Raw genomic sequence first — 21541 nt, forward strand, 5'->3', positions numbered from 1 at the left:
CTGTTGGGGCTATCTGGGCAATGAACTAGCAGATAGAAGATTCTGCCTCCCCTTTATCTTTCAAATAAATCAATGAATCTGAAAGAAGGAGAGAGAAAGAGGGGGAATGAAGAAAAGCAGAGAAGGAGGAAAAAGAAAACCAAGTGACCCAGAATGGGGAACGACTCTTGACCATGACACTGCTGGTATCTACAGGAACACAGTGACTCCTGCCAGCCCCACATTCCAGCTCTCCTGATACACTAAGGGTCTGATTTCACTCTTGGAAGGTGGTGACCCCTGTTGTCTGGCACAGCCACCTTCTGGTATGGTGCTTTAGCCAGTCACCCATAAAGCCAAAATCCAATATCTGTGGATGACTTCACTCACATCTCAACCCAGACCCGGGTAGGAGGCCTGGCATTCCCTGCTCCCCACACCAGCAGATGGAAGGACACAGACTGAGTGCATCTGACCCCCGGCCACACACACGAGTGTGACCGTCATCTCCCCCACCAAGCCCTGTAGAGGAGAACCACCATCACTGGGGTCTGTCTGCCTGGGTTCCCCATGAGGTAACCATGGAAACGATCTGTTTCCCAGTTTGAAGACCAAAACACTGAGGTCATGAGAGCTGAGTAGTGCTTGGGGGCAGAAAGATGTGGACTCAGAACCATCGGAACAGAGCTCACACCCTTTGCTGAATGCTTCTTGGGTGACATCCTGCATCTGGACACTTGAGAAGGACTGGGAATGGAGCCAGCATTGGGGTGTAGCAGGTAAAGTTGCTGTCTGACATCAGCAACCTATATGAGTGCCAGTTCATGTCCCAGCTGCACCGTTTTCAATCCAGCTCCCTAGTCATGGCCTGGGGAAAGCATCAGAGGATGATCCGAATGATTGGGCCCCATCCACCCATGCGGGAGACCATGACGAAGCCCCCTAGCTATTGCAGCTAGCTGGAGAGGGATCCAGCAGGTAGATCTGTCTCTCTCTCCCTTTGTCCAGGCTTGAAGAATAAAAACAGGGGCTAGCCAGTTAAGCCCTGGAGGACACAGTAATTCAGCTACCTTTGGCTTCAGGAAACAGCTCACTTCCACCATAGATAAGTGTGGGCTCTGTGTAAGGAGGACAGTGGGGCTGGTACTATGGCAGAGCAGGCAAGGCACTGCCTGCAGCATGGCATTCCAGTCCCAGCTGCTCCACCTCTGCTCCAGCTCCCTGCTAACGCACCTGGCATAGCAAAAGTTGGTTGAAATGCTTGAGCCTCTACCCCCACGTGGGAGACCCAGAAGGAGCTCCTGGCTCCTGGCTTCAGTCTGGCCTTACTCCAGACACCACAGCCATTTGGAGAGTAAAGTTCTGTCTCTCCGTCTTGAACTCTGCCTTCCAAATAAAATTTTTGTTAAATGACAAGGCTCATGGAGGGAAAATTGGTAGACTTCATGTCACTTGAGGGTCCAAAGGACACAGAGCATCACTCACCAAGGCCTGGGCACACACATTACAAAGCTGAGCTCATCATCAGAAAACCAAGATCCCAGTGTAGACCTGTAATTTGTGAGCCATGTGATTGGGGCAAGGAAATTAGCCTATCTAAGCCTGAGCTTCCTCACCCTAGAAACAGGAATGATAATGTTAGGGTTTGGGCAACCACATATTCTCAGCAGAAAAGCACAATCCATGTTTCCCATTGATGAGTGTGATGAGTGCCATATACCTAGGACTGTGAGCAATGCACTTCAACACCCAGGGGAACTCAAATGACAGATGGTACCACACCCTTTATACAGCCACTTCAACACCCAGGGGAACTCTAAAATGACAGATGGTACCACACCCTTTACACAGCCACCCAAGTACCCGCAGGAGATGGACCCAGGGCTTTCTTTCCAGATGTAGTTTGATATTTTAAAATCTACTGTACTGGGGCCATTGTTATGGCACAGAACACTGGGCTGCCATCTGGAATGTTGGCAGGCCATACTGGAATGCCAATTCAAGTCCCCTCTGCTCAGCTCCCAACTCACCACACCCCCCCCACCACCAAGAATGCACCTGAGGAAAGCATCTGAGTTAGGCCACAGTGCTCGGGCCCAGCCACCCACGTGAGAGACCCAGGTGGAGCCTTGGGCTGAACCAGCCCGAGCCAGGGCAGCCTTTGGGAGATTGAATGAGCAAATGGAAGATCTCTCTCTCGCCCTCTCTCTCTCTACAACTCTCTCTCTCTCTCTCAATTTCTCCTCTCTTCAAATAAATATTTTTAAAATAAAACTTATAGCACTTTTATTAATAATGGCAAGGTGAAATTAGAAGGCTGCCCTGAGTCACATCACTCAACAGAGAAAGCAGGTCCCTCCTAGAGGAAGGCCTGGAGTGGGGCTTCGATGTGACGAGGACTCACACTGAGGAAAGAGAGTGGAGTGGGAGGAAGCCAGGAATGAACGGAACCCACACGGTAGACCCTCTGGCACCTTCTGGTTCACCAGGGGTGGGGCTGGAGGCACTTGGGCAGAAATCTAGAGAAAAGAGGCCATCCCAAAGTGGGAAAGCCAAGTGGATATCAAACGGCACGGTCAATGACAGGAACATGATAGCTCTCAAAGACCAGCAGTCACCTGTCAGGGTGTCCAGCTCTGTTACTGGCTTCTGCCAAATAACAACACACAACATCTCCCTCTCCGGCCATCCCCCACAGCTCCCCGCGAGACACACAGGCCACACCAGCATGGAGCAGAGGCAGGTTGGGAACTCGGTACCTCTTCCAAAGTAGTGTCAGAGAGGCTGTAACCCGCCAGGCGCAGCTGCTGCTGGTTCTGGTCCAGAGCCTGGCAAAGCCCTTTAAAGCAGGCTGCGTCTGTGCCCTTGGGGATGGTATAGATCAGTTCTCCCTCGCTGCTGCCTTGGAGAAATGCTTGTGGAATGTAGATCTGTATCAGGGATGTGACATATGCGATGTCCTTGGGATCACCAGGCCCCAGAATGCAAGGCTACAAGGAAAGAGACACCAGTGAGGAATGCCAGTCCCATCACCCTCGGGACAATCCATGTCCACAAGCAAATACCCCACCACTCCAAAGCCCAAATGACACATCACACTTCAGTAGCAGGCAACTGGGCCAGGCCAAAGCCAGGAACTTCACCCAGCTCTCCCAAATGGGTGCAGGGCTCCAAGGCCAGCCTCTCTGCTTCCTCAGGCCAAAAGCAGGGAGCTGGATGGGACACAAACTGGCTCCCATGTTGGATGCCAACAGCACAGGTGGCAGCTTAACTACAATGTCTGCTCTTTCTTTCCTTTTTAAACAATAGAAATGTATGTGACCAACATGAAGAGGACAACTCGTGTGCCCATCTGTGTCCCAGGGTCCAACATGGCCAGTCTCCAGGAACCTGTGTCCATGAGCGAGGATCAGGAAGGAGACGAGGCCTCCTGACCAGACCACAGGGATGATTCCCCAGCTCAGAAGAGAAGAGCAGTCTCCAGACGTGACATGCTCATAGGAAGTGATTAAAAGATCTCAGCTCAGAGGTCACCAAGGGTCAGATATGGCCAGCCATCACGATCAAGGAGACGACGCCTCACAGGCCCACCTCCTGAGTCCCAGCCCAGAGCCAACATCCTATCCCCAGCTGACACCACGCAATGTAGCCACCACATGACACAACAGGGGCTTCTCAACCCACCATGACAAGCTGCAGCCTGCTACACAGAGCGTCCTCATTGGGAAGTCATTTCTAGAAGGCCTGGGTCGTGGCACCTCCCAGCAGCAGCTCCTGTTACTTGCCAGGATTTTCTTCCCTCCCTTGCACTTACTCCTAGCTGGGGCCCAACCACCTCCCCCTGCTCAGCCCGGTCACTCCGCAGAGCCAGCCCCCACGCAGCTGTTGCTGTCACATCTACGAAGATGCAAGGCTCAGGGATGGGGGCATCTCCCATGGAGGGGAAGTGGCACTCCGTACTTGCTGTGTGAGTGTCAGGTGGAGCCCTTGGCCATAGGCTTCCTTAAGGCAGACAGGAGGGCCACAGCATCTGAGCTGTCCATGCTGCAGGATGGCCACACAGTCCCCGAGCGCCTCAGCCTCATCCAGGTGGTGGGTGGTGAAGATGATTGTGCGACCTGGATGTGAGCACAGGGGCGTCAGAACGGTGTGACAGCTACAAGGCAGGAATGAACACCCAACCCAACTCACTGTCCGGATCCCGTCACAACAGAGAGAACACCATCAGTTCTAGGGGGGAGATTGAAATGGGTTTTGTAGCAAGGATGTAGCCATAGCCACTGTGCAGGTCAGAGGCTCTCAAGCACATGTGTGTTCCTCCACAGCTTCCCCATGATCCACAAACCCTCACCTGCTTCTGCACCAGCAGGAAATCCTGCCAGGCACTAGGGGAGAAAGCAAGGCAGAGTTCCTGCTTGAGGCACAAGCCCCTTGGGCAGGCTCCTTGGCCTCTGACAACCAAAGAGGCAGAGCCCTGTGTGTGTAGAGAGGAAACCAGAGAAAACAGGGAGGGGTGTGTGTCTGCACGGGGACTGAGCCCTCCTCATCCCCCATCAGCGACAGGGCCATGTTCCAGGAGGTGCCTACAGCAAAGGCAGAAATCCGTGATCAAGTATGCCGGGTCTGAAGCGGCCACAAGCACACTGCAACTAACTGCTCATGTTCAGTGCGCAACCGGCACAGGATAAGCGTGTGCATGCGCACGGCAGAGAGGAACACTGCGGAGTATGGCAAGGAAGGAGAGGCTTACGGACTGGGAACCAAGCCCCTGCCCACCTTCCTGGGTGTGGCATCCCCGAGATGAGCGGGCATGACGAGTCCTTGCAAAAAGGAAGGCCACGAGAGAATCAAGATGACAGAATATGGGTAGGGACACAACACATCTAAACAGATGGACAGACAATAGCCAGTGTGAAGCAAAGGGGGCACATTCCAGGAAGTAGGAGAGGCCAGAACAACGGCAGAGGGGTACCTGGAGACTGACAGACACAGGAAAGCAGTGGACATGACACTGTGGTGTTGCAGTGATCCCCCAGCAATAATCAACGAGTAGTGATTTGAATTTCACCAGCAAAAAGGTGGGAAGGGACATTCACCAGTTCAGCAGGTGAGCCCAGGAAAGAACAGCCCGCCCTGCTGGTCTGTTAGGAACAGAGACAGAGCAACAGATCCCAGACAGGCAGTACAGGAACAGGGTGGATTTCACAGACCAGTCTGCCCCCTAGAGCCATATTGGGTGCCGTTTTGTTTAAGGAGGCAAAGGCTAGGGAAAGGACTGAGCATGCACTGAGCTGACAGTGAACTCATTCTGACTCAGTGAACTGCAACAACATGGCATCCTGCAGGTTCCACCCAAGACAGGTCCAGTTAGCCCTCAGACCTGACAGACAGCAGATCAAGAACTCTAGCAGTGGCACATCAGGCACCATTTTGTACTGCGTGACATAGGCTTTAAGACTGCAGGGACAACAGTGAGCTGTACATGCGCTGAGCTTGGTCAGAACTCACTGAGCTCAGTGCATTGCAGTGATCCCACAGGGAAATAATATCAACTATGGTAACATACGGGTCAAAATAGGTCCATGTGGCACTCACACCTAACAGCCAACAGGTTCTGGCAAGATCAACACCAACAACAACCTAGCTAGATAGGACACCTGGTGTCTCTCTAATCCTGGGACCTGCTCCAACCGAAAGTAGGAGAAAGGTTGCAGAGACAACGGTTGCAGCCTCAGCATGATATCACAGGAAATGGAGACTGGTGAGCCAGGGCTGGCACCATAGAGACCACAGTGGAAATCTAACATAAGAACCCAGACCTGGAACTTGCTGGAGGAGTGACAGAACTGGCTGTAAACAAAGAGCCATGGACCAACTGCAATCAATAAAATCAAACTGTAGACCCCTTGCTGACACGGCGTAGAAACCTGCCCAAGGAGAAGACTCTGCTAACCAGAAGTACAATGACCAAGAGCAAAAGAAGAGACAAGGGCACAATGAATATTACTAAAGACTCACCTGCAAAGAAGCAAAAGCCTTTGCCAACCTCAGAGTTCACTGAGGAAGACACTGAGAAAATGGGGGATACAGAATTCAAAACACTGGTTATAAAACTTCCTATCAGCAATGAGAAGCATGTAAAGCAGGTATTCAAGGCATTTAAGGAATATGTCACACTGGAAATGAAGCAAATGAAAGCTGATTTATCAGAAGTTAAGAATACAGTGGAACAAATCAAAAGTACAGTGGAAAGTCTCCAAAATAGAATGAAGGAGGCAGAAGAAAGAATCTCAAAATTAGAAGATATTTCCTGTCACCAAGGGGAAACAAACAAAAACCTGGAAGCAGAGCAGGGTCAAGCTAAAAAAAAAGGATACAAGAATTTAAAGACACTATTTAAAGGCCAAATATAAGTGTTATGGGAGTTCCAGAAGGTACAGAAAGAGAAACTGGGATTAAAGGTGTATTTAAAGAAATAATAAAGGAAAATTTCTCTAATCTGGAGAAAGAATTGGGAAACAACATCCAGGAGGGGCACAGAACTCCCAACAGGTTTGATCAAAAGTGATCTTCACTAAGACACATGATAATCAAGCTCTCTTCAACTGAAAATAAGGAAAAGATCCTTAGATGTGCACGTGAAAAAAAAATCAATTGACACATAAAGGAATGCCAATTAAACTCACAGAAGACCTCTCACAGGAAACTCTACAGACCAGAAGAGAATGGAGTGACATATTCCAGATTCTAAAAGTAAAAAATTGTCGCCCCAGGATAACATACCCAGCAAAGCTTTCCTTTTTGAAAATGAAACAAAATTCTTCCACAGTAAAGAAAAGTTAAAAGAATATGCCTCTTCCAAACCTGCCCTGCAAAGGATACTTAAAAGATGTTCTCTTGACAGAGAAGAGGAATAGCACCCACCAAAACCAAAGGCAAATGTGAAGAACATCCCAGTAAAATAACAACAGAAGACTAAATCAATGAACAAACCATTGCTAAAATGACAGGACCAAATTGGCACCCATACATATTAGCCCTGAATATAAATGACTTAAACTCATCAACGAAATGTCATAGACTAGTAGTCTGGATTAAAAAAAACAAAGCACATCTATTTTTTTCCCATGGTTGCTGGGAGCACATCCCATACCCGTCCTACCTCACCTCACTCTCCCATCTGAGAAGAGGAGGGCTTGGGTACAACATCTCTAAGACACATCTTCCAACAGCTGATGCTTCCACAGCAGAGAGCAAGGCAGTGAAGACAACTCCCACCAACACGTGTGTGATAACCCAGGTTGCCGTGCCACTGTGGACGCCCACTGAGGAGGTCATGGGCTGACACACCCAAGCCCTGAGGGCGATACTCTAATGAGTAACTCTGCAAGGTCCCACAAAAGCTGTGCTTTCTCCTAACTGCTACATGGAGACAGCTCCTGCACACTCTCATATGTGGAAGCTAAAACAACCTCACGGAAGCAGAGATCAGTGATTGCCACAAGCTGGCAAGGTTAAAGGGCAGAGCGGGGTGCACACAGGCTGGGTTCCAGGTGCAAGCAAGCGTGGGGGGGAGGTTAACTTCTCACGTTAGAGTAACTATGGCTGACGACAATTCAATATTTCGGAACAGCTAGTAGAGATGATTTCTGATCCCTCAGCACAGAAAGCGATGCCCAAGGTTGCACACATTTATCAAAATGATATGTGTACCACACAAGCATGTACACTTATGTGTCAGTTACATTAAAATGTACATTAAAATCACTAACTCATATTTTTTCTTAAAAAAGAGATAGTGTTTAGGATCTGAATGGATTCTTCCCATGGGACTGACTCAGCTTGGTGGGAACAGACTATGGGATGACATAGTTCCTACCTTCTCGGTACTTGAGCAAAATATCCCAGAGGCCACGGCGGGAGCAGGGGTCCACACCGCTGGTAGGTTCGTCCAGCACCACGGTCCGTGATGTGCCCAGGAAAGCAATGGCCATGGACAGCTTCCGCCTGGTGCCTCCAGACAGGGCGCAGGTCGGTTTGTGCTGGTATTGTGTTAGGTCCACATCCCGGAGGGCTCTGAAAGAAGCAGAGAGCCATCACCCTTTCTCCTCCACGCACACCACACAGCTTGGCAGAAATTATAGTAAAATACGAGGGAGGAGCTCTGGAAATTTCCTCCAACTCCGCAGAAGGTAATACAAGAAATAACAGACAGTGGGAGTCAGTGGGGTGGGGACTTCGGGCCAGTACGTTCCAGAAGTGGTGGCAAAGCATTCAGCAGGACTTGGGGGAGAAGCGAGGCCAGGAAAGAAAACAGCCTTCTCTTGAATTACAGGAAAAAGCATTCAGTGACATTGCATGGATGGGGCGGAGCGGGGGGGAAGAGCCAGAACACAGCCCCATCACAAACCCTGTCTCATGCCTGTATTCTCTCCTCCTGCGGGGACGTCAGCCATGTGGCTTCCGGCATCTCCTGTGATCTTCACCCCGTCTTTCAACATCACCTCAAGAGCCCCCAGCCTTGAGTCTCAGGCCACCAGAGCTAACACCCGCTATCCATGCTCCTACCACCCGCCCATCCCTGGAGCTCCACTGCCTGCCCTGCTCCCTGGTTCTGTCCCTGTTCCAACTCTCGGTATTTGTGTCTGACGCAGCACATCCTCCCCTCGGCTGCACCAGGCCCATTCCCTCCCCAGAGCTTGGCGCCCCACAGCTTCTCACACTCCCCGCCCGCTGTATTCTCTTCAGACCAGCACACCTGCCTTCCTGGCAGAGCCCTGGCCCTGCACAAAGCTCACTTCTTCACTACTCCTCCCCACGTCGGGTCCTCTCGCCCTGACAAAGTCTAAAGTCCTTGCTCATTACAATGTGTTCACCGTTGTACATGCACTCTTCCCTCCAGAACACATTAGAACTTCACAGATTTCACATATCTCACAGCCATCCTGCTGTCTTAGGGGCCTGTCTGGATCTCTGGGGCACTGGAGCTCACCACCTGTCTAGGTCACCCCCACTCAGCTGCCCCCAATCATCCCTGTCCTGTCGCAGCCTCATGTAGCTGAGCTGGCCATGAGGACCCCTCCTGGTTGGAGAACGCTCAGCAGCATGCAGCTCAGCTGTGATGGATTCTGTCTGAGTTTCACGTCTTTTGACCTCAGCTTCTCCTTGGGAAGACTCCCCATTCCTTCCCTTCTCCCCTCCTGTAAGTCCAGGAAGACCTTCGCGAAGCTGAACCCCTCTTCTGGCAGCCATCTGTGACCTCTGCTTCCCTGGGGCTTCCTGAGGCCCAGCTGCCCCCCAACCTCACCCCTGCCACTGAGTGCACTTGGCTCATGCTGGTTCCTCCTCAAAACCTCAACTGCCCCGCCGCAGTGGCCAGGGCTCAACCCCACATCATCTTCTTTCCCTTCACCTGAAATGATATTCTCAACCCATGCCCTGGTAACTACAAAGAGCCACCTAGCTCCAGACTCACCCAGGTTTCTCAATAGGGGTCAGAATTCCAAAGGGCAGCATCCAGGGCATGGTAAGACCTCACTGCCTCACAGGCGTGACAACGTTCCTGTCCTGACCACTGTTACCTTCTCTCAGCCCAATTAAAGGCCAAACCATAATGACCTGACTGCTGACAAATGTCCCCATCAGACGCTGTCCTAGAACTCACACTCTAATGAAGCTGCACATCAAGGAATACACGTGGAGCCACAGGCCACTGATAAAGAGCCTGTTGACATCAGCTGTTGTCAGTCCTTCTAACAGAGAATTGCTGTCCTAAACCATGATCTCGGTCTGATTGCTATTCTCCAAGTTGTGTTTGTTGCTAGGGAACACACCATGAGCTGACAACCAGCAAAGCCACCTAGCACCAGATGAGAAGGCGAAGCCTCCAAAGCAGTTATGTCAGCACAACAGAGTCTCCCTACCAAAACCCATGAGAGCTTCTTTTATTTTTTTATTAAAACAGGTGAGCTATAATTTTTTAGAAAAAATTAGGCTGCATACAGCAATTTGCTGTCTACATCATGCCCATCATGCCCAGCCACTTCTCATTAAACTGCAGGCGGGCATAACCAGTCCGGTAAACATTCCCTCTGTAGCCAAGCGTCCCTCCATCATTCATGCCATTGCCAGCACTGCTCCCTTTCTGAAAACACCACGACACAAGGCACAGCCCACTTTGCAGCAGACAGCGCTCCCCTCCGGCCAACGAGGTGAGTGCCACCACGCACCACTTCGCACAATGGACTCTGTCCCTCCACATTCTTGGCCCTGACATGTGAGCATCTGTCCAGCAGGAGGATTCATGTTCTGTGCATGTACTAGTCATAGAGTTGGTCTCTAAACACAGACACCTGTTTCACCTTCAGATCATCCAAACATGTGCCACTGCCTTCCAGGTGTGGAAAGACAAGGCACAACGCAGCGGCGCATGTCAGACGCGGGGGCTCGCTCTCCCGAGAGTGTCAGGGTGCCTGCACACAATGTCCACCTGCAGCTCTGCTTTCAGGCCCTGGCGTCCAAGCAGTTTGGGCCTCCAGCACTCTGGGCTCAAAGTCTCCTCCTGCCATAGAACATCTGTCACACCACCTAACTGCCCCTCTAGGACTCCATGTGAAGTGGGGATGCATCTCCATCCCCCGATGGTCTCATCCATGTGAGCTCAACCACATGCTAGTGCCCTGGAGGCAGCTTCCAGAATGATCCAGGGTCACTTCACCCATAGCAGGGTGCTCAAGCACCAGCTGCCCATTTCTACAGCCTTGAGAATGTTTGTAAGCCATGGTCACTGGTGCTCACTAATCCCAGGGACAGCAACAGGTAACAAATCACCTTCACTTCTCAGACCCTTGCAATCCCCTGATGCATGTCCATGCTGCAGACACAGCCACAGTCCTGGAAGTGTGCCAGATAGCCCCTCTTCCAGAGAGTCACCTCTCTTGTAGTGACCAACTCAAAGGAAAGGCCACTGTTGTGGTTTTAGCATTATTTAGTTCCCAAAGGTAGGTGAACTTCAAGTCCCAAAGTCACAAGGACATGTACTAAGAGGGTGGAAACCTAGTCAGTGACAGTGTCCAGTGGAGGTCAGCCCCTGGAAAACAGGTCTTAGGTGCTGGCTGCTAGGAGAGCCTGGGTTGGGCATAACCTCTTTCTCCCTCTCCCTTGGCTCCCAGGCTTACTCTATGATCTGTCCATTGCACAGACTTCCCCGGTCGTCCTCCACTACCTTCATCAGAGGCCCAGCTGACTAGGGATCAAGAAACCTCTTCTGTTTGTAAATTGGTTGCCTCAGGAAGTCTGTTTTAGTAGTAGAGAGTCCAGTGCATACAAATCCCCTCTCCCTGAGATGGGAGAGTCTTCTCAGGCCTTGCTGGACATCTTGGGCATCTCTCCCCATGCATGAGCTATTTCATCTGGATGGAAGGACTGACCGAGATCCTTGGACTCGCCAGTCCCTCCCTAAGGAATGACCGAGATCCTTGGACTCGCAGTCCCTCGCTAAGGACTGACCGAGATCCTTGGACTCACAGTCCCTCCCTAAGGACTGACCGAGATCCTTGGACTCGCCAGGGCTTCATCTGAGTCCTTCACTCCCTTTCCAGTATAACTTTTTGGTCACACAGGCTTTGTCCAACTTGGAACAGTCATTGGATATGAGTTTCTTTCTTTATCCCACTGTGTGATCACAGTTGGGGAGCCAGTCCATCCCCCTCCCCTACGGCTCTGGCATCTCTAACGCTGCAGTAGGATATGTGTCCAGAGCACAGGCCCATAGCAAACCTGCAGCACAGGTTGACATGTCTGAGCATGACACTGTTCCTACATCCACGTCCCTGCCTCAGCACTCCTCCCATCTAAGATGCCCACAGCAGCCATGGACTCCTCCCATCTAAGGTGCCCACAGCAGCCATGGACTCCTCCCATCTAAGGTGCCCACAGCAGCCATGGACTCCTCCCATCTAAGGTGCCCACAGCAGCCATGGACTCCTCCCATCTAAGGTGCCCACAGCAGCCATGGACTCCTCCCATCTAAGGTGCCCACAGCAGCCATGGACTCCTCCCATCTAAGGTGCCCACAGGAGCCATGGACTCCTCCCATCTAAGGTGCCCACAGCAGCCATGGACTCCTCCCATCTAAGGTGCCCACAGCAGCCATGGACTCCTCCCATCTAAGGTGCCCACAGCAGCCATGGACTCCTCCCATCTAAGGTGCCCACAGCAGCCATGGACTCTTCCCATCTAAGGTGCCCACAGCAGCCATGGACTCCTTCGTTCTAAGGTGCCCACAGGAGCCCTGGATTCCTTCCATCTAAGGTACCCACAGGAGCCATGGACTCCTCCCATCTAAGGTGCCCACAGGAGCCATGGACTCCTCCCATCTAAGGTGCCCACAGCAGCCATGGACTCCTCCCATCTAAGGTGCCCACAGCAGCCATGGACTCCTCCCATCTAAGGTGCCCGCAGCAGCCATGGACTCCTCCCATCTAAGGTGCCCGCAGCAGCCATGGACTCCTCCCATCTAAGGTGCCCGCAGCAGCCATGGACTCCTCCCATCTCAGGTGCCCACAGCAGCCATGGACTCCTCCCATCTAAGGTGCCCACAGCAGCCATGGACTCCTCCCATCTAAGGTGCCCACAGGAGCCATGGACTCCTCCCATCTAAGGTGCCCACAGCAGCCATGGACTCCTCCCATCTAAGGTGCTCACAGCAGCCATGGACTCCTCCCATCTAAGGTGCCCACAGCAGCCATGGACTCCTTCGTTCTAAGGTGCCCACAGGAGCCCTGGATTCCTTCCATCTAAGGTGCCCACAGCAGCCATGGACTCCTCCCATCTAAGGTGCCCACAGCAGCCATGGACTCCTCCCATCTAAGGTGCCCACAGGAGCCATGGACTCCTCCCATCTAAGGTGCCCACAGCAGCCATGGACTCCTCCCATCTAAGGTGCCCACAGCAGCCATGGACTCCTCCCATCTAAGGTGCCCACAGCAGCCATGGACTCCTCCCATCTAAGGTGCCCACAGCAGCCATGGACTCCTCCCATCTAAGGTGCCCACAGGAGCCATGGACTCCTCCATTCTAAGGTGCCCACAGGAGCCCTGGACTCCTCCCATCTAAGGTGCCCACAGGAGCCATGGACTCCTCCCATCTAAGATGCCCACAGCAGCCATGGACTCCTCCCATCTAAGGTGCCCACAGCAGCCATGGACTCCTCCCATCTAAGGTGCCCACAGCAGCCATGGACTCCTTCGTTCTAGTGCCCACAGGAGCCCTGGATTCCTTCCATCTAAGGTGCCCACAGCAGCCATGGACTCCTCCCATCTAAGGTGCCCACAGCAGCCATGGACTCCTCCCATCTAAGGTGCCCACAGGAGCCATGGACTCCTTCGATCTAAGGTGCCCACAGCAGCCATGGACTCCAGACACACCAAGTGTCCACTGACAGTCTCTGCCACACTTTACCACACTGACTCAGCTCTTGCCATTTCAAAGTCAAACCAAATTAAATTCATTGTCCCTGATAAATCTTTTCTGAGACACTCACAGACAGGGGCTGTGTCATCATGTCACAGTTAAGAGTCATTTGCTATTCTTTTTTCTTACCATAAATAGAGTCCTAAATGACTCTCAAATGTCTCTTTTGTAATCTTCATTTCACATCATGCAGAGACAGAGAACAAAGAGCAAACAGGTCACTTACTTAGCCACCTGCTGCTGCAGCTCCGCCTGAGTCCACCACGGAGCCTTTATAGAGGCAAAAAGCAGCAGATGCTCCCGGACTGTGAGGTTGTCAAAAAGGACGTCATGCTGCGGACACACCCCCAGCTCCCTTCGGACCCTGGACAGGTCCGTCTGCACGTTCTTGCCATCAACGATGATGGTTCCAGAGGTGGGGGGTCGGAGCCCCGTCAACAAGGATCTGCCGGAGAAGATGAGTCAAGCACAGAACACATACCTGCTACGTGGTATCCACACAGCCAGGCAAAGTGGAACAGCTCTTAGGGGAGGCAAGCTGGCTGTTTGGGGTGAGGCTTCCACTGCCACAGGGCTGCACAGAGAGCCTGGCCCCTGCAGCGTGGGAAATTGGGGGATGACAAAATCCTATTTCAGTTGCACAGATACATGTAAATTCAACTTTTTCTGTACCAAAAATAAACTCACCTTTCAACTCTGCTCTTCCATAAACTTTTTAAGTCTTTATATGAGGACTTAAATTTACCTAAGTCCTGCCCCAGGACATCAACACGTATTCCCTCCCCAAAGGAACTCTGGGGGTTCCTCCTCATTCCTACAAAGTCAGTCAGCCCCGAGCACAGGCTCTAGCCAGTCCACTCAGATATTCGTGCAAGAGAAGTCAGGGTCACTGGAAGCCAAAAACATCAACTATCACCCACAGAGGGTGACATGAACAAACCAGGGAGCCTCTGCGGAGTGGACAGTGCCCAGGCACCCTCAAGACCACCACTGGGGCAGAGTGAACAGTGCCCAAGCACCCTCAGGCCCACCACTGGGGCAGAGTGGACAGTGCCCAGGCACCCTCAGGCCCACCACTGGGGCAGAACCTGCTGCAGGAAAGGAGCTGGACACAACCCCAGTCATACAAAGTTCCAGGAAATACCAACTGATTCATGGTGACAAACTGCAGAGCAGTCACTGAGGAACCTGGGTTAATGGAGGTCACAGAAAGGAAACAATCTTTCTCTTCATTGAGGCACCTGTCGCAGCATTAACCAAACCCATGCAAAACTCATTACACTACACAGCTCTGCTTATTCAACCACAGCTTTACCTCATTAAACTCCATCAACAGCTCTCTGCCATAAGATATTCAAACTAATTTGATGAATTTCATAGGACTCCTTGTTGGCTGTGCAGTGTTGACTCCAAGATCTCCACAGATAACAAAACCTGCAAGTGTTCCAGACCTTCATATAAAACAACACAGGAACCCAGGATCACCCTGAAATATACTTTAAATGCTCTCTAAATTACCTAGAGTGCAGTGCAAATGCTATAAAAATAGCTGCACTACGTTGTTGGAGAACAATAATGTGTTTACCATGAAGGCCGTTATTTCCAAACACTGTTGCTCTGGGATTTGTTGAATCCACACACCCAAGCAGGTTGACCCACTCTGCACCAGTCTCCAAGATGTTTATTTCAAGGACCAGGACTGTGAATTCAACTCTCAGCCTTCCATCTAAGAGCCGACAAAGCCAGCCATTTAAAAGGACTCAAAACACACTTCACACGCACCCAAAACAACATGGACAGAGCCCACACGGAGTCCTCCAGGCTTTCCATGTAAAACGCAGGTCCAAGCAGGGTGTGGCACGCTAGGTTGTGAGTCGTCTTTTTTGACTCCCCCTTGCTCACTCTGCAAACAGCACCAACACAGCCAGGCAGCTCTGCAGGCCTGCGTAAGCCACCATGCAACAAAGAAAACCACCCTGCCTTTCTCCTGCTCTTTCAAAGCTCTGTAGGTATTGTTTTTAAACTTTACCTTAGTGACAAAGCTCCTTCCATGGCTTTAATAACCATAATTTAGTCCTATTTAAAAGAAAGAAACATGACATCTCAAGAGCAATGTTCATGATTTTAATGATTCACCGCTAAGCAAACTGTGGGATCCACATCTGGCCACGGATGACCTCCCTTCTGGCTTCTCTGGAACACAAGTTTTGATGCCCCCCAATCGATTCTGGACCCATTAGGAACAAAACCAAAAACCAAACCTTAATAAGGAAATCATGGGAACCTAAAAAGCAGAATATGAGAAACAGACTGTATGCTGTCAAAAGCGCACATCTGCCTGCCGCTCACCCTGCTCGAGACAGGCAGGCCAAAGCGGGCTGGCTCCGGGCTCAGCCCCTCCCCCTGCAGCCCAACCCCCTCCTGTGCACACCGGGCAGCTACTGGCAGTACACTCTTGGGTCCCTGCTACCACACAGGAGGCCCACGCTGCATTCCTGGCCCTGCTTTTGCTTGGACTGTTGCAGGCATTTGGGGATTTGTGTGCCAGACAGTCTGAAAAAGGACAACAGTGTGACTCGCTAAGAAAAAACAAGACAAACTGTGTGCCTGGAATCTAGAGTTCACAGACTGCTGGTGCCAGAGTCCAAAGTCAAACTCAGTGAGCAACTGCCCTTGAATGGGCAAAAGTGCAAAACCAAGGTCAAGGCCTGCAGACAATGGTCCCTACTTGGGCAATGGTTCAAGCCCACAGAACCGTGGGCTGTAAGAATATGTTTGAGACAGTCACATACTGACTTCTGTAACTGGGTCACACTGCTGCTTTCTGATCATGAAACATTGGCTGATTAAGACCAATATGAGGCGTAGCTATCAAAGTTTGTGGCACATCAACTAGTGTAATTTGGCTCCCCAAGCAATTCAATAAAAGTTTGAGGCAACAAGCCCTCTGGGTGAACTTCCTCTCCTTAGAGAAGGAGGCTTCCCTCTGGTTGCCCCGTATCTACAGCCTTTATCTTATGTCTGTCACATTTTTAGTTTCTCAATTGCATGTCACCTCCCTCTCCAACCCTGACCACGGCACTGCAGACAGCAGAACTGCAGATGCCAACAACGTCTTGGTGTGTCTGTTATTCTCTGTTTTGTCTCTCTGCCTAGCAAAAGGAAAACATAATTTTCAATAAAAAACACTTTAGAAGGCTAAAGCAAAAACACACTGAATTCATTTTAGGAAAAAGAGGATAAAAGATTTTAAACCTCTATCCATACCAATCCTTGACTCCACCTCAGGCCTCAAGTCCAAGAGCATGTTTGAGGCCATGGGCCTGTGTGCCTCTTTCTTTCCCAAAACTCTGTGCTGAGACTCCAAACAAAGAGAATAGAAAAGCAGAGCCCACCTCCGTGTCCCTGACTGTCCGACATCAGTAGGAACAGCTCCCTAAGCCCAGCTCCAGGGTCCCTGACCACCCAACACCATTAGGAACAGCTCCCTAAGCCCAGCTCCAGGGTCCCTGACCACCCAACACCAGTAGGAACAGCCGCCCCGAGCCCAGCTCCATGTCCCTGACCACTCGACATCGGTAGGAACAGCTACCCTAAGCCCTCCACACTGCAGGGGACGCACATGATGGTGGTCTTCCCGGCACTGTTGGTCCCCAGCAGGGCAGTGATCTGGCCTCTGTGGAAGGTGAGGCTGAGGTTCTGGATGGCCATCCTGTGGCCTTCATACTCCTTGCTCACAGACACCAAGGCCACTCCCACAGGGCCTCCTTCCAGCTCCTCTGCTCCATTTTGGGGTGACAACCCTGTAAAGAAGACGCAAGTTCATCAGGAGAACCAGGGAACTAGGCTCCACTACCACATCAGAGGTCCCTCCAGAGCCACTCTCAGCTCTGCAAACAGGCACAGCCACTCAAGCTCAGAGCTTCCAGGACAGCAACAGCCAAGTGCAGCCATGAATGTCACGATAATGATTTTCTCAACAAAGGGGGGGGGGCATGTATTCTCCCTCTCTCCCCTCCCCTCCCTCTCTCCTCTGCCCAACCCGGCATGAATCAGCAGCCTGTATGCAAAGACTCACACACTTGCAAAGGCATCACGTCCAGTAGCCGCCGCTTGGCAATAGTTTCCATTTCTACACAGACTCAGTTTGGACTGATGCATCAGTCTCACTGAATCACACAACATGCAGCCTAGAGCAGAGTGTCCTGAGAGCTGAGAGGACTCCCTGGGAAACGCAAAGCACACATCCTCCGGGCTGCTACCTGCAATGTGGCTCCCAAGCTGGCTTTAAGCTCGAGACAGTGTGGAGGTGAATACCCCAGAACCTGCACATCCAGAAAGGCTCCGCTCCAAGTGGAAAACCATGCATCCTGGGGATGTCACACCCACATACCTGTGAAGCCGAGGTTCTCACTGCCAACAGGGCTGGAGCTCTCAGAGCTCTGCTGCTTCTCCAGGAAGTCGCAGAGGCTCTTCCAGTACGAGGCCGTGACAGGGAAGTACCAGGGCTTCCTCACGCCAAAGCTCCCTAAAGAATGAGGATGCAACAATGAAAGTTCTGCAACAGACCATCTTGACTTCGGAGTCAATGTTGGGGTGATGCAGATTAACCCACTGTCTTCGAAGCCAGCATCCCCAACGAGGACGCTAGTTCAAGTCCTGGCTGTTTCACTTGCAGTGTAGCTCCATCCTAAAGCACCTGGGAAGGCAGCAGAAGATGGCCCAGACCCACACAGGAGACCTGGCTGCTAACCCAGGAACCCAGGCCTAGCCTTCTCAGCCATTTGGGTATTAAACCAGCAGATAGGAGACCTTGTTCTCTGTCATTCTGCCTTTCAAATAAATAAATCCTTTAAAAAAGCAAAATAAAATGCTAAAATGAACTACCTTAACTCTATAGGAAATGCATCAGCTCCTAGTTCTGATACATTCTTTTCAGTCCATGTCACAGTCGTATTGTCCTTGTTATACACCGGGGATTTATTAACATGCTCCAATTGTACTGAACACATCTATTCCAGCTTACATCTGATGAGTGTAATTGACTTAAGACCTATATCCATACATGAGTGAAACAAAAAGAGCATGGCTGCATCCTGAGCATCATGGAAAAGCAAGGGCTGTCAGAGATTCAGAGGGTGCCCTGTACTCAGAAGGGAGCAGAGAGGGTGTGCAGCTGCGACCAGTGCCAGGGTAACCCCAAAGGGCCACACACTGGCCTCCTAGTCCCCAGTATTCAGGACGCAACCTGATCTGGAGATGCCGTCTCCTGGGGAGTCATCAGGGCAATCGAGGTCAGAGGGTGAGTGCCAACGTGAGGCTGTCCTAGTTATGAGGAGCGATGAGGGCAGAGGCGGGGCCATGCAGGGACACAGGGAAGATGACCTCTGTAATGCAAGCAGAGCCCTCAGAGAGACCACCTGCTGTATCCTGAGCCTGGGCTTCCACCCCCACCCCACACTGTGAGACACCATTTCTGTCATCAAGTCACAGTCTGCCATGAGGTATTTTGCCATGGCAACTGCAGCAAACTAATGTAGGCAAGGGTCTCCAAGACCGCAGCAGAGTAAGGTCCCTCTGCACAGGGGAGGTGAGCAGCACAGCATGCTAGGTCCCCTCACAGCCAGCTGGTTCCAACCCCTGCTTCCGGGTCTTTATTCAGGTTAATCCATGTGCTACTGTCAGGTGAGAAGGGAGGGAAGGCAAGCCTGTCCAATGACACCTAGCTGGGACCCCTGCCTTCCTTCTGGCTGCACCTGCCTACCTGAACACACACACACATGCCCATACACACGTACACGCATGTGTGTGCACACACATACACCCCGCTATGGAGACTTTTCTTCAGGCAAGAAGAGACTCGCCCGCATCAGCGGTCCACTAGGGTCTTGAGCTCCTGTAACAGTGGACCCTTGTCTGTGCACGCCCATGAACAATAAGTTTGTGGAAATAAAAAACACAGTAAGCAAACAAAAGCATCAGGACAATTCCTCTGCAAGCGCTGGCACTGTCTCTGTCCCCACAGCCCCCAAAGAGGTTGATGTGTGATGGCACCGCCCTTGGTATGCACCCTTCCCCACCTGACACAGCAGGAAAGCCACTGTCCTTGGCGGTCCTGCTTCTTCCTGGCATGCCTGGCACAGGCAGGAGGCACCTCGGGGAGGCTCCTCCACTCCTGCTAGCCCTGCCTCCAGGGGCAGCACCTGGCCCCAGCCTCACGCCTGCTGCTAGCCCTGCCTACAGAGGCAGCACCTGGCCCCAGTCTCACGCCTGCTGCTAGCCCTGCCTCCAGGGGCAACACCTGGCCCCAGCCTCACGCCATGCCTGGCCCCTCTGCCACCTGCTGACCTGTGGCCAGCTGGGAGACTGGCCTCTTCACCGTCCAGGCTTCCTTGCAGTCTGGGAATCAGCAGTGTTGTGGACCCCAAACGCTCCTGCTCCTACCCCCTCTTCTCACCCCTGCACACCCCAGGACCCTCTCAGGGAGCAGCAAAGGGTCCTGGGGTTTCATCCCAGACTCCATCCAGGCCAACTCTTGAACTGCCTTTAACCGTTACCCCAGAAGCAGAGCAGGCTTTACTCAAAACTCACAGCTTCTTTAAAAACAAAGACATCCCCTTTCTGGCATCTTCACTTATGAACAAACAATTGTTTTCATACCAATGTATATTGTTTAAAATTTATTTTACTGTTTTGTAAAGTGTTCAGTTCTTACCAGGAATCAAGTTGCTGAGGTACCATCCACATAAGAAATAAAGGCTTGAATCAAAGAGAATCATCCAACAAACCCAGCCAAACGCCATGCTCCCATGTTCTGGAGCTTGGTACATGTTACTCCACTGGATCCCTGGCAGGAAGAACAGGCTCAGAGTCAGAACCATGCAGCCTGTCCCAGAAGCCCACCTCCCTGCAGCCCACCTCCCTGAAGCCCACCTCCCTGCAGCCCCTCTCCCTGCAGCCCACCTCCCTGCAGCCCCTCTCCCTGCAGCCCACCTCCCTACAGCCCACCTCCCTGCAGCCCCTCTCCTGTAAGCCCACCTCCCTGCAGCCCACCTCCCTGCAGCCCACCTCCTTGCAGCTCCCCTCCCTACAGCCCCCCTCCCTACAGCCCACCTCCCTGCAGCCCACCTCCCTGCACCCCCTCTTTGCAGCCCACCTCCCTACAGCCCACCTCCCTACAGCCCACCTCCTTGCAGCCCACCTCCCTGCAGCCCCTCTCCCTGCAGCCTCCCTCCTTGCAGCCCCTCTCCCTGCAGCCCCCCTCCTTGCAGCTCCCTTCCCTACAGCCCCCCTCCCTACAGCCCACCTCCCTGCAGCCCACCTCCCTGCAGCCCACCTCCCTGCAGCCCCTCTCCTGTAAGCCCACCTCCCTGCAGCCCCCCTCCCTACAGCCCACCTCCCTGCAGCCCCTCTCCCGTAAGCCCACCTCCCTGCAGCCCACCTCCCTACAGCCCACCTCCCTGCAGCCCACCTCCCTGCACCCCCTCTTTGCAGCCCACCTCCCTGCAGCCCCTCTCCTGTAAGCCCCCCTCCCTGCAGCCCCCTCCCTGCAGCCCCCTCCCTGCAGCCCACCTCCCTGCAGCCCCTCTCCTGTAAGCCCACCTCCCTGCAGCCCACCTCCCTACAGCCCACCTCCCTGCAGCCCCTCTCCTGTAAGCCCCCTCCCTGCAGCCCCCTCCCTACAGCCCACCTCCCTGCAGCCCCTCTCCTGTAAGCCCACCTCCCTGCAGCCCACCTCCCTACAGCCCACCTCCCTGCAGCCCACCTCCCTGCACCCCCTCTTTGCAGCCCACCTCCCTGCAGCCCACCTCCCTGCACCCCCTCTTTGCAGCCCACCTCCCTGCAGCCCCTCTCCTATAAGCCCCCTCCCTGCAGCCCCTCTCTCTGCAGCCCACCTCCCTGCAGCCCCTCTCCTGTAAGCCCCCTCCCTGCAGCCCCGCTCCCAGAAGTCCCTCTCCCTGCAGCCCCCCTCTTCCTGCAGCCCACCTCCCTGCAATCCCTCTCTCTGCAGCCCCTCTCCCTGCTGCCCCTCTCCTGTAAGCCCCCTCCCTGCAGCCCCTCTCCCTGCTGCCCCTCTCCCATCAGTCCC

At 52.6% G+C, this 21541-nt stretch overlaps 1 protein-coding gene across 1 annotated transcript in view; it reads right to left on the reverse strand.

The window, feature by feature from the left end:
* Positions 1 to 21541, reverse strand: part of ABCA13 (ATP binding cassette subfamily A member 13) — a 108884-nt gene that overhangs the window by 55182 nt on the left and 32161 nt on the right. The window contains exons 13-19 of the mRNA XM_058678020.1: positions 20168 to 20299; positions 17846 to 17980; positions 17075 to 17255; positions 13679 to 13897; positions 7859 to 8055; positions 3940 to 4097; positions 2739 to 2969 (exon numbers count right to left, since the gene is read on the reverse strand). Coding sequence (XP_058534003.1) covers positions 2739 to 2969; positions 3940 to 4097; positions 7859 to 8055; positions 13679 to 13897; positions 17075 to 17255; positions 17846 to 17980; positions 20168 to 20299 — 1253 coding nt within the window. The remainder of the gene's footprint in view (positions 1 to 2738; positions 2970 to 3939; positions 4098 to 7858; positions 8056 to 13678; positions 13898 to 17074; positions 17256 to 17845; positions 17981 to 20167; positions 20300 to 21541) is intronic.

Source organism: Ochotona princeps, chromosome 20, assembly GCF_030435755.1.
Source record: "Ochotona princeps isolate mOchPri1 chromosome 20, mOchPri1.hap1, whole genome shotgun sequence".
Taxonomy (NCBI): domain Eukaryota; kingdom Metazoa; phylum Chordata; class Mammalia; order Lagomorpha; family Ochotonidae; genus Ochotona; species Ochotona princeps.